We start from the raw sequence: 16435 nt of genomic DNA on the forward strand, positions 1-16435 counted from the left end.
CATGTAAAGTGGGGAGCTTAGGTTGTAAGCTCCTTGAGGGCAGGGAGTGATGCAAGTGTACATTATGTAAAGCACAGTAGAAATTGTCAGTGCTATTTACAGTACATACCTGTAATGAATAAATTGCACATCTAGGGAGACCACGGATACATTTCATGCTATCCGTCCTTGTTTTAAGACCTCTATTCTGTACAATGTACCTGTCCCAAAACTCATGCAGGGGCTGCTTGCCTTTAGCAGTTTGTGATCTTTAGTAATTGCAGGGGGGACATGATAGCAATTTATAAATATCTCAATAGGGATCTCAGCTTAGAAAAAAAGCTGTTCAGTCGAAGGGATTGCATGAGGACTCGAGGGCATACAATGCGATTAGAGGAGAAGCGCTTTAACCTCAGGCAACGTGGGGGGTTCTTTACTATTAGGGCTACAAGATTGTGGAATTCTCTACCACAAGAGGTGGTTTCTGCGGGAAGTATGGTGGCTTCAAAAGACTCTTAGACGTACATCTCAAGGATCAGAACATTCAGGGCTATGTGAGATGATTACAGCCATACACACCTACACAGGTTGAACTGGATGGACTATTGTCTTTATTCAACCTCACCTACTATGTAACTATGTAACATCCATGCAATGCAGCACAGAATTTGTGATTAATTTCTCCTGGATGTGGAGGCATAGGAACAGGGCAGTCTGATATACTATGGGAGCTACAGTTGCATGTGTGCCATCTGCTGCACTAGGAGTGGGTTTTTACCTTCTAGGCTGAAGAGGTAATTCTATAGTAATTAAAAAAAAAAAAAGCTTCTTGCACAAATGTATACAAACTTGAAAGACAGTCTAAGGCCCTTTTCACATGGGCAATCCGATCCGCCTGTCAGTTGTTCAGACGGACCTGATCGAATGCTCCATGCAGCCCTATGGGGCAGCGGGTGTCAGTGGAGTCAGCAGTCCGTTGACACCCACTGCTATCCGATCTGATCCTGTCCGTGAAATCTGGACGGATGGAAACTCTGTTTTCCATCCGGCTGGTGGATCGGATCGCATGAGAATGGACAGGCAGTCCGTTCTCATCTGATCTCCCCATAGAGGACAGCGGAGATGGAGCTGTCATCCACCTGCTCAGCAGGGATTGGTGGATCGATCCCCCCGAGGAGCAGAACGGACTCCGTTGGGCGGTGCGCCCGTGTGAAAGGGTCCTAAGGGCTCGTTCACACTATAAGTGCATGAAAACTGATAGGAAAACCGAGTAGATTTCACTTGAAGAGATCTGTTTATCTCAGTTTTCATGCACGTTGATATCAGTTTTCATGTGTGTCCACATGCAGATTCCTGCGCAGAAATAATCTGCATGGTGTGGTGTGAACAGGGCACAAAGAGAAACATTTTTTTTCGTGCCCCAAGGTGTAAATGAGGTCTAAAGGCCTTTAACCAAGAAAAGTGGAACTAAACTGCCATCTTAGCCTCTGATCTGTAACTGTGATCAGTTATGACACCAGTCATTTGTAGTTATCTGGGACATGTCCCCTGCGGGGACCATTCACAGTGCGCCGCTGTAAGATTCTGGTACCTTTGGTACCTTATTGCCCATTTTCCTCTTCATATTGCGTCCCACCTTTTTAGTTAGGTGGAACGCATATACCTTTAAGCCGAGAGACATCATCGCTGAGCGCCGTTCTGAGCGGCTATTTCAATCGCCGGCTTTCTCTCTCACATTGTTCGTTCAATGTTACCGCATGCTCACAAGCCTTGTCTTATGCTGCCGGAGCCTCCAGCTATTCTCCTTTACCTGGAACCGACCGGAACCTCGCTACTGATCCCGTATCTCGCTACCTCACTCCCTCACTACCGGACCCCTCTACTTACTAACCTTACTAGTGATAAGTACCCCACAGGGGATTCCTCCATAACCAACTTACACTATCTACTTCTGCAAATAAAGGACTGTTACTATCTATGCATACTAATTCTATCATCTGCACTGTTACATAGATTGCTAGCTCTTGAGCCTACTACCATCTATCCTTGCACTGGGTTAGTCTATCCTGTATATGTCATCTGCTGTCCTCACCACCTGTTACCATACATGATTACTAACCTATCTGCATTTCTACCTATTACCATCTACTACTCTCCTGAACATTACTATCAAGTGCTTATCATTGCTGTCACTGCTCACACCTGTCCCTTCAGCACATCACCTCCATACTGTCATATACATCCCATCACTCCAGGAACATCTTATTGAGTGTGTGTATATCTGTATGCTGAAGCAGACAGGCCCACAGTGATGAGTCTGGAGAGTTGGATCTGGTATTTCAACACATCTCTACATGACTACTGAGTGGAGATTCTGCAGCTGCAAATCCAGCTTACTATAAAAACGCAGGAGCGTTACAGATTGAACGAACCTAAAAAATGGATTCAGCAGAATTACCCACTCAAGTGACACAATTAACACAACAAGTACATGCATTAATACTTGCTCTTACTGAAGTAAAAGATGAAAATCAGACTCTGAGACAGCAGGTAACCTGTCTTTCACAGCTTACTGCTGCTCAGCCCCCTGAACCTAAAATAAACCCTCCTCTAGTGTTTACAGGTGATGGGAAAAAATTTTGTGAATTCAAAAACGCATGTCAATTGTTTTTTTTGCTAAAACCTCGTACTTACCCTACTGATCAAATTAAAGTTTGTACCGTTATTTCATACTTAACGGGTGATCCACGGGCCTGGGCAGACTCTCTCTTTGAGAAAGATGATCATCTTCTCAACTCCTATCCTTTATTCCTAGCGGAACTCGCTAGCTTGTATGAAGACCCCAATAGGCAGAGTACTGCTGATATCCAATTGAGGGCTTTAAAACAAGGAAGGAGACCTGTTGAAGACTTTGTAGCAGAGTTCAAAAGATGGACCCTTGATTCAGGGTGGAATGATACATCTCTGCGAACTCAGTTCAGACTCGGCTTGTCAGAAGCTGTTCAAGACGAGCTTGCCCGAGCGGATTTACCTGGCACTTTGGATGCCTTAATACAACTCAGTATCAACATTGACAGGCGACTGCAAGAAAGAAAGGCTGAGAAAATGGGAATGCCATTGTCTAGTCCTTCTCGGATTTCGGCCGTTGACCCTACTCCTATGGAGGTAGGAACCATACGCCCACCTTTATCAACTACTGAACGAGCCAGGAGAAGATCCAGAAACCTCTGCATGTACTGCGCATCCCCGGATCATTTGATAAGCGTCTGTCCCCTTGTCTGCAAAAAAGAGGGTGAGTGTTCACATGTCTTGCTAGGGGGATTAACGACTTCCTTTTCTAATCCCTATCTCTTTGTTCATTTAACATTACAGTGGGACCAGACTAGGATTACCACCAAGGCTATGATTGACACAGGATCTTGTGGGAACTATATCGATACACGTTTTGTTACTTTAAATAAAATACCTATTATTTCAAAACCTAAACCTGTCTCTGTTAGTTTCATTAACGGTATTCCGTTATCTTCTGGTCCAATCACCAATCAGACACAAGCACTCCTTGTCACTGCTAACGAGTCTCATATGGAGACCACCACTTTTGATGTACTATCTTCACCCCATTTTCCCATTATTTTGGGACTTCCCTGGTTACACACACATCAACCAACCATAGATTGGAAAACACGGACTCTAACTTTTCCTTCTCACTATTGCGAGATTACGTGTAACCTCCCATCTTATGGAAAGATCCTGTCTGTGGTGTCAGATGAGATTGCACCACTATGCTATCAGGATCTGTCCGAAGTCTTCCTTGAGAAAAATGCTCAAGTGTTGCCTCCCCATAGGGATTATGATTGCACTATCGATCTATTCCCTAACAGCAAATTGCCTTTCGGTCATGTTTATCCTCTTTCACAGGATGAACTCTCTCATCTCAAGGAATACTTGGATGAGAATTTGACAAAAGGGTTCAACAGACCCTCTACTTCTTCCACAGCTGCCGGACTTTTCTTTGTCCGCAATAAGGATTCAAGTCTTAGGCCTATTATCGATTATAGGCAATTAAATACCATTACGATAAAGGATCGCTATCCTTTACCGCTCATCCCTGAACTCATTGAACAAGTGCGTGGGGCTACCTACTTCTCTAAATTGGACCTAAAAGGGGCATACAACCTAATCCGAATCCGTGACGGAGATGAGTGGAAGACAGCATTCAGAACCAGATACGGATTATTCGAATATCTTGTGATGCCATTCGGGTTGTGTAATGCTCCCGCAGCTTTTCAATGGTTCATAAACGACATTTTTAGAGACTTACTTGATGTCTGTGTTGTGGTATATCTGGACGATATACTTATCTATTCTCGATCTTTGTCTGAACATATAAAACATGTAAGACTTGTGTTATCCAGACTACTCGCACACAATCTATACGTGAAATTAAAAAATTGCCTATTTCATAAAGAAGAAATATTATTCCTAGGATACATCATATCCAAAACCGGAATCAAGATGGATATGAGCAAGATATCCTGTATTCTGGATTGGGCTATACCAACAACTCGTAAGGCATTACAGCGATTCCTTGGATTTTCAAACTTCTATAGGAAGTTCATCAAGAACTTCTCTGCTATTGTGAGACCTCTCACACAACTTACAAGTATAAAGAAACCATTCAAATGGTCAGAAGAAGCAAATGGAGCTTTCCGCTTGTTAAAATCAAGCTTTACTTCTGCTCCCATACTACGCCATCCAGACCCATCCCTCCAATATATTCTGGAGGTAGATGCGTCAAACATGGCAGTAGGAGCAGTTCTCTCCCAACGACCAACAAATACTTCACCACTCCACCCAGTTGCTTTCTTCTCTAAATCACTAAGCAGCCCAGAGGTGAATTACCCAGTGGGTGAAAAGGAGTTGCTTGCCATAAAACTGGCACTGGAGAATTGGCGACATCTACTTGAAGGTACCCGATTACCAATACTCATATATACAGATCATAAAAACCTTCAATACCTCCAGACTAACAAAACTCTTTCCCACCGGCAGGTACGATGGTCATTATTCTTCCTAAGATTCAACTTCCTAGTGACCTACACGCCTGCAGACAAAAATAAAAAAGCGGATGCGCTATCACGATTAACCGAAGATAACTGCGCTGAAATCCCTTCTATTCCTATAATACCCTATGAACGTATTATTGGTGTTGTTCGTTCCCTGAAGGAAGAGATTTTGCACAGTATAGGATTGGATTCACCTCCACCACAACTAAGTCCTGATGCAGAAGGCTTCCTCTATTATAACGACAAACTCTACATACCCCCTACTATGCGCACCAAGATCTTGGAATTATCACATGATGTGCCTATGGCAGGACATATGGGTATGACGAAAACCCTTAATTTGCTTACCAGGCAGTTTTGGTGGCCTGATATGAAGACGTCTGTACAAAAATTTGTTTCTTCATGTGACATCTGTGCAAGGTCCAAAATTGACACTACAAAACCATCTGGTCTACTCTGCAGTCTACCAATACCCCAGGTTCCATGGGAAGTTGTGTCCTTAGACTTTATAGTAGAACTACCACCTTCCAAAGGATTTAATACCATTCTAGTGTCAGTGGACCATCTGACAAAGATGGCACATTTCATTGCTATTCGCAGACTACCTTCATCTAAACAAACAGCGGAACTACTAATGAAACATGTGTTCAATTACATGGAATTCCAAAGACTCTTTTATCCAACCGTGGTTCACAGTTTATCTCCAAGTTTTGGCAAGCTCTATGTCAAATACTACGGATTGAGCGAAAGCTCACTTCTCCTTACCACCCTCAGACCAACGGACAGACTGAAAGAGTCAACCAGTGTATAGAACAATATCTGCGTTGCTACACATCATACCTACAGGATGATTGGGTGGACCTCCTCCCTCTGGCGGAATTTGCTTATAACAACGCAACCCACAGTACTACTAAGCAAAGTCCGTTCTACTTGAACTATGGGTTTCATCCCACACTTCTTCCACCATGCATCCTACCATCAAGTAACCCAGTAGCCTCGGATTATCTTACCCAAATAAAAGACTCTCTGGGTTTACTTAATACCACCATCTCACACGCTCATAGTCAACAAAAAAGGTACTACGACCTTCTCCGCAATATGCTATTGGGGACCTCGTTTGGCTATCGACAAAAAATTTAAGGTTAAAGATCCCTAGCAAAAAGCTTGGACCTTTATTTCTGGGACCCTTCCCAATTAAGAAACTCATTGGAAAAGCTGCAGTGCAACTCACCTTACCGGCAGATCTCAGAATACATCCCATCTTTCATGTGTCGCTACTGAAACCACATGTTCCTAACCAAGAAATAAGGCCTACCATCTTGCCTCCACCTCCAGTACAAGTTGAAGGCGGAGAAGAATATGAGATTAAGGAGATTTTGGATTCTCGTATCCACAGAGGAAGACTCCAATATCTCATAAGATGGAAGAACTATGGACCCCAAGACGACACCTGGCTGGATACTTCTGATGTTCACGCACCTAGGCTTATACGAAGGTTTCACTCTAAATACCTGGAGAAACCAGTGCTATAGGCCTTCCGGAGCCGGCCTTAAGGGGGGGGGGGGTACTGTAAGATTCTGGTACCTTTTGGTACCCTTATTGCCCATTTTCCTCTTCATATTGCGTCCCACCTTTTTAGTTAGGTGGAACGCATATACCTTTAAGCCGGATGACATCATCGCTGAGCGCCGCTCTGAGCGGCTATTTCAATCGCCGGCTTTCTCTCTCACATTGTTCGTTCAATGTTACCGCATGCTCACAAGCCTTGTCTTATGCTGCCGGAGCCTCCAGCTATTCTCCTTTACCTGGAACAGACCAGAACCTCGCTACTGATCCCGTATCTCGCTACCGGATCACTCCCTCACTACCGGACCCCTCTACTTACTAACCTTACTAGTGATAAGTACCCCACAGGGGATTCCTCCATAACTAACTTACACTATCTACTTCTGCACATTAAGGACTGTTACTATCTATGCATACTAATTCTATCATCTGCACTGTTACATAGATTGCTAGCTCTTGAGCCTACTACCATCTATCCTTGCACTGGGTTAGTCTATCCTGTATATGTCATCTGCTGTCCTCACCACCTGTTACCATACATGATTACTAACCTATCTGCATTTCTACCTATTACCATCTACTACTCTCCTGAACATTACTATCAAGTGCTTATCATTGCTGTCACTGCTCACACCTGTCCCTTCAGCACATCACCTCCATACTGTCATATACATCCCATCACTCCAGGAACATCTTATTGAGTGTGTGTATATCTGTATGCTGAAGCAGACAGGCCCACAGTGATGAGTCTGGAGAGTTGGATCTGGTATTTCAACACATCTCTACATGACTACTGAGTGGAGATTCTGCAGCTGCAAATCCAGCTTACTATAAAAACGCAGGAGCGTTACAGCCTCGTGGTTCGCACATGCTCAGTGGGCACCTGGCTGTAAAGCCGCAGGCTGTCGCAGCCAGGTGCCCACAGTTGGGAGATGTTGGGCGCCAGTGAGAGAAGACCGATATAAGGGACGGCTCATATGTGCACATCGCTGGATCTTGGGACAAGTGAGTGTGTGTTTAATAAAAGTCCACAACTACAACTGTAGCTGCTGACTTTTAAAAAGCGCAAATTGACTGAAGCTCCTCTTTAAGGAACTCCCTTCTGGAGTTTCAGAAAGACAGTTTAAAATCAAACAGCTTCTGCTTTGCTTCCCGTGCCATTGGTACACCTTGTATTAAATGTATATTTAAAAAAATAATGTTGTTGTGTTGTGTGTGTTTTTTATTTTTTTTACTAAATAACAAAAATAGAAGTATATAGAACATTTTTAAAAAATGTATCAACAAAAATTTAAAAAATTTGTCCCCAGACCTTTTTTATACCAGAACCTATGGCTGACTGGTGATATGTTTCAGGAGGGGGACATTTTTATTTTTGTTTCTTAATCAATTTTTTTTTATAATATTTGTTAAATATCCATCTGTTTTATTTTCAGTTTATACCAAAGAAGAACCCTCAGGATGTTCAAGAGGTATGTGCAGAGTAACGTTTGGCTTTGTATTATTCGCTCTTTGGTTCTGGTTCAGGGGTTAGTACCCCTCCGTCTCTAGAAATTCTTTGTATGAACTTGATGCTCCTCTTCTACTTGTCATTGTCAGATATGAAAATTTATTAAAGCCTCATACACACGTATAGATTATCGGACGAATATTCGTTCGTTTTTTTTTTTTTTTTTTTTTGCGTGCTAGTCTCATATGGAAAGTGAAGAGGTTACTTCATACGAAAATTCTCCTACGACAGAATTCAACTTCAGAAGTGATGTCATGTGTTGAATTGTTTTGTATTGTATGTATTCTTTCATTTACGAGCATGCCTAGTCTTGCTCTTATGATTTTTTCGGACGAAAACTGTACTAATTAACCACTTAAGCCCCGGAGGATTTGGCTGCTCAAAGACCAGGCCCTATTTTGCGATTCGGCACTGCGTGATTTTAACGGACAATTGCGCGGTTGTGCAACGCTGTATCCAAATGAAATTGATGTCCTTTTTCTTCCCACAAACAGAGCTTTCTTTTGGTGTTATTTGATCACCTGTGCGATTTTTACTTTTTGCGCTATAAACAAAAAAAGAGTGACAATTTTGAAAAAATAATATTTTTTTTATATGAAATTCTCAAAAAAAATAATGTAAAAATCAAAATTTTTTAACATTTCAGGCCAATTTGCTTTCTGCTACATATTTTTGGTAAAAAAAAATCGCAATAAGCGTATTTTGATTGGTTTGCGCAAAAGTTATTGCGTTTACTAACTACGGGAAAGATTTATGTCATTTTTATTGTTTTTTTTTTAAACTAGTTATGGCGGCGATCCGCGATTTTTTTTTTTTTTTTTTTTTTTTTTTTTTGCGGGACTCCGACATTGTGGCGGACAGAACGGACACTTGACTGACATTTTTGACACTTTCGGGGGTACCAGTGACATTACTACAGTAATCAGTGCTGTAAAAATGACACTGGCAGGGAAGGGGTTAACTTTATTGGTGATCAAGGGGTTAAATGTGTCCCTAGGGGTGTGATTCTAACTGTCAAGGGGCGTAGCTTGTTAGATCATAACAGAGACATACGATCCTACATAGCAGGATTGCATAGCCTCTGTCATGATCTAAGGGAGAATGACAGACGGCTGTGTTTACATCAGCCGTCTGCTTTTCTCCCTCTCCTGAGCGAGATTGCGAGTGACCGGCGGACATCGGAGCCGCCACTCACACGCGCGGGGATGTTAATGAACAAGGGGGGCGGGAGCGCGCCGCCGGGGGCAGGAGCGCGCCAGCGGCGCGCGCGCTCGCCCCCTACAGGTTTGTGGGCGAGTGACGTACCCATACGTCACTTTGCCCTGGAGGGGCTGACCGCCGCCGTATATAGTTGTGCGGTGGTCGGCAAGTGGTTAAACAAAAGGCCCGTACACACGTGCAGATTGTCGGCCGAAAAGATTTGGCCGACGACCGATCGGCCGATTTTCGGCTTGTTAGTATGATGCTTCTGACAGCCGACAGCGCACTTTCGGCCGAACAGAATCTGTCTTGCAAGCATTAAAATTTTTGTATGCCGACAACAGAACGGCCAATTGTTCACCAGTCAGTACAGATTTCGGCCAACAGACAGCAGATTTGCAAGACTGAGCATGCTCAGAAAAGAAAAAAGACAAGGAAAGTTAACCATCACATGACATCACTTCTGCAGTCGGCTGTTGTTGGCCGACAAAATTCGTGTGCAGTCTTTTGCACTTTTCAACAGACAAGACAGCCCGCGGACAAAAGACGGCCGATCGTTCGGCCGACGATCGGTACGTGTGTACGGGGCTAAAAATCGGACGTTGTGTTCACGTACCATAAAACTTTTATAGCCTGCACATTCAATTTTTGTCATACGAAAATTCGTAGTCGAAAGCAATGTACTAACAATCCGAAAATCAGCAGATCGTTCGTCGGACTGAATTTTACTTCCGACTTTCTGATCATGTGAATGGGCCTTAAGAGAGGGAAGGATAAACAGCACTGCATGTGTGTCACTGCCAAATCTTGTAATGACAGGTTTGAACACTTTATTTGTGCTAGACAAGTAAATCATCTGCTTAAAACGATTGCTTCAACTCAAAGACAATGTATTCAACTGACCTACAACACATGTATCGAAAAAGAGCACACCACAACCAATGAGATAGATAGGTTTACATATAGCAATGTACAATAATGCCTATATACTTATACAAGTGCTTCTAAAAAATGTAAATACCATCAAATAGTTAAATCATTTCAGTAATTCAATTCAAAAAGTGAAACTCATTTATTTATATAGATTCATTACACACAGAGTGATATATTTCAAGAGTTTTTTTTCTTTTTAGTGAAAACCCAAAATTCAGTATCCCAGAAAATTGGAATATTACATAGAACCAATAACAAAAAAGGATTTTTAATACAGAAATGTTGGCTTACTGAAAAGTATGTCCATGTACAGTACAGTATGCACTCAATACTTGGTTGGGGCTCCTTTAGCATAAATTAGTACATCAATGCGGTATTGACAATACAGCACAGATTATCTATGGGTTTTAGGTCAGGCGAGTTTGCGGGCCAATCAAGAACAGTGATACCATGATCATTAAACCAGGTATTGGTATTTTTGGCAGTGTGGGCAGGTGCCACGTCCTCCTGAAAAATAAAATCAGCATCTCCATAAAGCTGGTCAGCAGAGGGAAGCATGAAGTGCTCTAGAATTTCCTGGTAGAGGGCTGCGTTGACTTTGGACTTGGTAAAACAAAGTGGACCAACACCAGCAGATGACATGGCTCTCCGACTGTGGAAACCTCACTGGACCCCCATGCAACTTGAATTCTATGCCTCTCCAGACTCTGGGACCTTGATTTTCAAATGAAATACAAAATGTACTTTCATCCAAAAAGAGGCCTTTGGACCATTGAGCAACAGTCCAGTCCTTTTTCTCCTTAGCCCAGGTAAGACGCTTCGGACAATCTCTGGTTCAGGAGTGGCTTGACACAAGGAATTTGACAGTTGTAGCCCATGTCCTGCTTGTGGTAGCTCTTGAAGCAACGACACCAACTGTAGTCCACTCCTTGTGAATTTCCCCTGAATTCTTGAATGGGCTTTTCTTCACAATCCTCTCAAGGCTGTGGTTATCCCTAATGATTGTGCACCTTTTTCTACAACACTTTTTCCTTCCACTCAACTTTCCATTAACATGCTTGGATACAGCACTCTGTGAACAGCCAGTTTCTTTAGCAATGACCTTTTGTGACTTACCCTCATGGAGGGTGTCAATGACTGTCTTCTGGACAACTGATAAGTCAGCGGTCTTCTCCATGACTGTGTAACCTACTGAACCAGACTGAGAGACCATTTAAAGGCTCAGGAAAGCCTTTTATAGGTGTTTTGCGTTAAATTTTCTGAGATACTGAAGTTTGGGTTTTCACTAGCTGGTAAGCCATAATCCTAAAAATTAAAAGGAAAGAAATGCTTGAAATCTATCACTCTGTGTGTAAAAAAATCTATATAATATGAGTTAACTTTTTGAATCAAATTACTGAAATAAATTAACTTTTTAAAGATATTCAAATTTTTTGAGATTCACGTGTAGATAGTGGAATTTTTAAACATACTTCCTACATGTGGACATTTCTATTTAACCTATTTACATGTAGCCCTTAGTCATATTGGAATCTGTTCTGCTGTTGTTAAGCAGAGTGTTCAGTTCTTCCCCCGCTGTCTGACAACGCTGTCAGGAAAGAGATCTGTGAGTGACCACACGTATTCAATCAAGAGTTTCCCCCTGAGAACTCGGCCCCATGTTTTGGGGGTAGTGACACTCTCTTTCTTAAGGTTGCAATTGTGCCCCCCCCCCCCCCACACAGTCTGGTAACCACTATTAGCAATAAATTTGTACATGAGGCTTTACAACACCTTTATCCATTACTTCAATGCTCACTGCAGTATTCAGATGTGTTCACAGTGATTGAAAACCTTCATTTATCCACTTGCTAACCGTCGGCCGCAAATACTGCAGCAAAGTGGCGCTATTACGCAAAATGGCCTACCTCGTTTTGTTTAATAGCCACTAGATGGTGCCATTGTGCCGTGATTGGCTAGCAGGGATGTCAACCAATTGAGTCCAGGTCCCCCGATTCGCCGGCCACCCGCAATCATCCCCAGAAGAGGCAGAACAGCAATCTGCCTATGTAAACCAGGCAGATCGCAGTTCTGCAAGGGGACAAGCATCTCTGTCTTTCCCCAATCGGTGTAACCCCCCCCCCCACAGTTAGAAAGCACCCCCTAGGGACACACTTAACCCTTTGACCACCCCTGATGTTAACCCCTTCCCTGCCAGTGTCATTAGTGCACTGACAGTGCTTTTTTTTTTTTTTTTTTTAAGCACTGATCACTGTACCGTATTAGTGTCACTGGTCCCCAAAATGTGTCAGATGTCTGATTTGTCCGGCGCAATGTCGCAGTCCCACTAAAGATCGCTGACTGCTGCCATTACTAGGAGAAAAAAAAATCCATAAAAATATTGCAATGTTTGGAGAGCTATAACGTTTGTGCAAACCAATCAATATACGCTTATTGGGATTTTTTTTTTACCAAAAATATGTAGCAGAATACATTTTGGCCTAAATTGATGGAAAAAAAATTATTTTTATTTTTTTTTATTGGCCTGCACATTAGATCATAACACAGACATACGATCCTACATAGCAGGATTGCATAGCCTCTGTCATGATCTAAGGGAGAATGACAGACGGCTGTGTTTACATGGTGTTTTATAGCAGAAAGTAAAAAATATATTTTTTTTTTTCAAAATTGTCACTCTTTTTTTTTTTATCGCATAAAAAAATAAAAACAGCATAGGTGATCAAATACCACCAAAAGAAAGCTCTATTTGTGGGGAAAAAAGGACATCATTTTTTTTTGGGGTACAGCATTGCACGATCGCGCAATTGTCAGTTAAAATAACGCAGTGCTGTATCGCAAAAAAAATGGCCTGGTCATTAGTGGTTTACCCCCTTAATGACCAGGCCATTTTTTCCAGTCCAGAATTGGTTAAAGAATAAATGTATTTCATCTTCCAGATTGTGGTTTGGAAACGTTACAGCGACTTCAAGAAACTTCATGGAGAGCTCTCCTACACTCACCGGAATCTCTTCCAGCGCACTCAGGAATTTCCAGCATTCCCCCGGGCTAAAGTTTTTGGTAAGTGCTAAACACTATTCCTTTAAGAGGATCTTTGATGCCCCCCCCCCCCCTCCCCAAAAAACAAGAAGTCAGCAGCTACAGTGTTTTTTTTTTTTATAACCTTTATTTCAAAACAAATTTTCCAACAAACAAAGGTAGGAGCAGTAGAAGAAGGTACAATAATAGAACATTTTCACAAAAAACTAGTGTTGAATTGAAGTACATAGCTTGAAGGCAAACAGTCAAGAATAATAAACGTAATACCAAGTTAGAGCAATGAAAACACATCCAAGGGCATCAGCCCCAAACAGAATAAATGGCGCAACCATACTGTGCAGTGCTGAATCTGGCCATCATAGCCCTCCAAGCAGTAGAGGTAGCAAAGGTGTAGGAGAAGATAGAGAAAAAGGCACTGAGGGAAGGGAGGCGGAGCTCCAGCCAAGGGGGAAGAAGGGGGGGGAGAGAGGACAGGGGCAGAGGGAGCAGAAATGAAAGGGAAACTATGTTTGAAGGCCAGTGTCAAAAAGATCTGGTAAGGTGTCTGCAGAGGTGTCTTAAAATAATCCTCATTCCACTATCATGAATTATTGTGTGCAGGGGGAGAAGAGCTATCCGCACATGACCCTGTCGCCGAGTAATGCATCCAGATTGCCCACTTCGCATAGAATTTATCATAGTGGTCTTTGCATCTGGCCATCCACTCCTCCGCCTCCATAATACCATTTACCAACTTGACCCATGCAGCACGATCTGGGACCGCCACCTGCTTCCAATAATTCGGAACAAGACGGCGGGCGGCGTTCAGTAGGTGAGGCAACACACCTTTCTTATATCTGCTAAGAGAAATGGACGGCACATGAACCAGGAAATACCTCGGATTGTCCGGAATGTCCACATCCAGGATCGCCAAGACCTGCGCCCGAATATCCAGCCAGAAAGGCCGTAAGAGCGGACACTCCCACCACACATGAAGGTGAGAGCCCCGACTCCCACAGCTCCTCCAACAACGGTCCTAATGGCCCGGGTAGATCTGTGCAAGCCAGGAGCGTACTCTATACTACCTAGTCAACACTTTATACCCATTCTTCTGCATCCTGGTATCCACCGTGCTGGAATGAGTCAGTTGAAACAGGTGGTCTAGCTGTTGCTCTGAAATAGTGCACTGTAGGTCTCTCTCCCACTCCCGTATGAACCGAGGCTTAGGCGCAAGGTCCCCAGAAAGGAGGAGCTGGTACAACAATGCAATAGAGTGTGGGATCGGATCTTTAGAAATGCAAAGCTTCTCATAAGGGGTCATCAGCGGTGGTGAGTGGATTGTACCCAACATAGGACGCAGAAAATGAGTAAGCTGATGATATCTCCAGAAATCCATGGGGAACCTCCCATAACAGTCATGGAGGTACTACAGTGGTATTATGATCCCCTCCTGGACAAACCGGCCACAACGGATCTCCCACCCGACGCCCACGTCCCAAAGAAGGATACGTCCTCACCGGGAAGGAATCGGGAGAACCCCCCCAGGGGCGTCAGCGGGGAGACCGCAGCAGACAGCTGAAGTCACTCATTGACTTCGTCCCAAACCTGTAAAGTGTTGACAGTGGCAGGGGAGACCAGTGGGGAGAGGCCTCTATGCGCCCCGGGGAGCCACGGGGCATGAGACAAGTTCCTGCCCGCCATGAACTTCTCCATGGGGACCCAGATCTTGCCCCATACATGGCGGTGTCAGTCGAGAATCCTCTGTAGGGCCACGGCCTCATAATATTTCCGAACCACTGGAATCCCCAAGCCACCTGTATGATTAGAGCGTTGCATAAGCCGAAAGGCCAGGCGGGGATGTTTACCATTCCAAACAAAGCGGATAAATAAGCTGTTGAGGCTCAAGAAGAAGGACCTAGGCAAGTGGACAGGCAACATTTGCAGGTAAAACCATATTCTGGGCAGGATGTTCATTTTGAGCACATTCAACCGGCCAATCCATGCAAGTGTCAGCTTAGCCCAGTCAGAGAGGTCTCGCCGGATCACCGTCAGTAAGGGTATGTAATTAAGGGAGTACACATCCGTGGTACAGTCAGGTAAGTAGACCCCTAGGTACTTGAGCTTAGAGTGGCACCACGTGAAAGGTAAGGAGGATCATAACGAGGCGCCCATCTCCGGTGGGACAGTAAGGGGTAAGATTTCTGACTTGTCAAAATTAATCTTGAAGTTCGAGAGCATATGGAAATTCCTAAGCTCCGACATGAGAACAGGCAGGGACGTCTGGGGTCTGGTCACATAGAATAGGACATCATCCGCTTACGCCGACAATTTATGCTCAGTGGGGCCCACAGTGACAACCCCAATGTGTGGGTTCACCCTGATCCTAGCCAAAAATGGTTCCAGAGTCAGTGCGAAGATAAGTGGCGAAAGGGTGCATCCCTGGCGCGTGCCATTGCGGATTGGGAAGGGGGCGGACAGAAAGCCCCCCGCCTTCACCCTTGCCTCCGGGGATGCGTACAGCGCCGCCAACCAGATGGACATGTGAGGGCCTAGGCCCAAACGCTCCAGCACGACCCCCATGTACACCCATGTACACCTAATCCACCCTGTCAAATGCTTTTTCAGCGTCCGTAGAAAGTAAAAGACAGGGTGGATGGAGCGGCTGGGACCTCACCCAGTGAATAACCTGAAGTGCCCTATTTAAATTATCCCGTGCCTCTCTGCCCGCTATGAAACTCACCTGATCCGGATGAACTACTGACGGTAAAAGGGGTTTCAGTCTATCAGCCAAAATTTTTGCTAGGATCTTAATGGCTGTGTTCAGTAACGATATGGGCCGGTAGCTGCTAGGTAATGTGAGATCCTTCCCCTCCTTAGGCAGGACTGTGATATGGGCGAGGAGTGAATCCCTCGGCAAGGAGGAACCCTGTGCGAATGCGTTAAAGTAAGCACATATAGGAGATAAAAGGGATGGACTGAATTTAAGATAGTAAGCGTTGGTGTACCTGTCTGGACCCGGGCTCTTGCCCTTCGGCCATCTCCTGTTCAGTTTCCGATATGTGCTTTTCAAGGAAAGCCGTCGCCCGAGTAGAAAGTTGGGGAACTTCGGCCTCCTCCAGATACCGGAAGACACAGTCCCGTTTCGTCGCCAACGCCGTGTCCG

The 16435-nt window shown here is 44.0% G+C and overlaps 1 protein-coding gene across 1 annotated transcript in view; it reads left to right on the top strand.

The window, feature by feature from the left end:
• SNX15 (sorting nexin 15) overlaps positions 1-16435 on the top strand; it is a 46383-nt gene that overhangs the window by 12033 nt on the left and 17915 nt on the right. Inside the window, exons 2-3 of the mRNA XM_082270562.1 lie at positions 8048-8083; positions 13194-13314. Of these exons, the coding sequence (XP_082126688.1) occupies positions 8048-8083; positions 13194-13314 (157 nt within the window). The remainder of the gene's footprint in view (positions 1-8047; positions 8084-13193; positions 13315-16435) is intronic.

This window comes from Pelophylax lessonae (genome assembly GCF_965119305.1).
Source record: "Pelophylax lessonae genome assembly, chromosome: 10".
Lineage (NCBI taxonomy): Eukaryota > Metazoa > Chordata > Amphibia > Anura > Ranidae > Pelophylax > Pelophylax lessonae.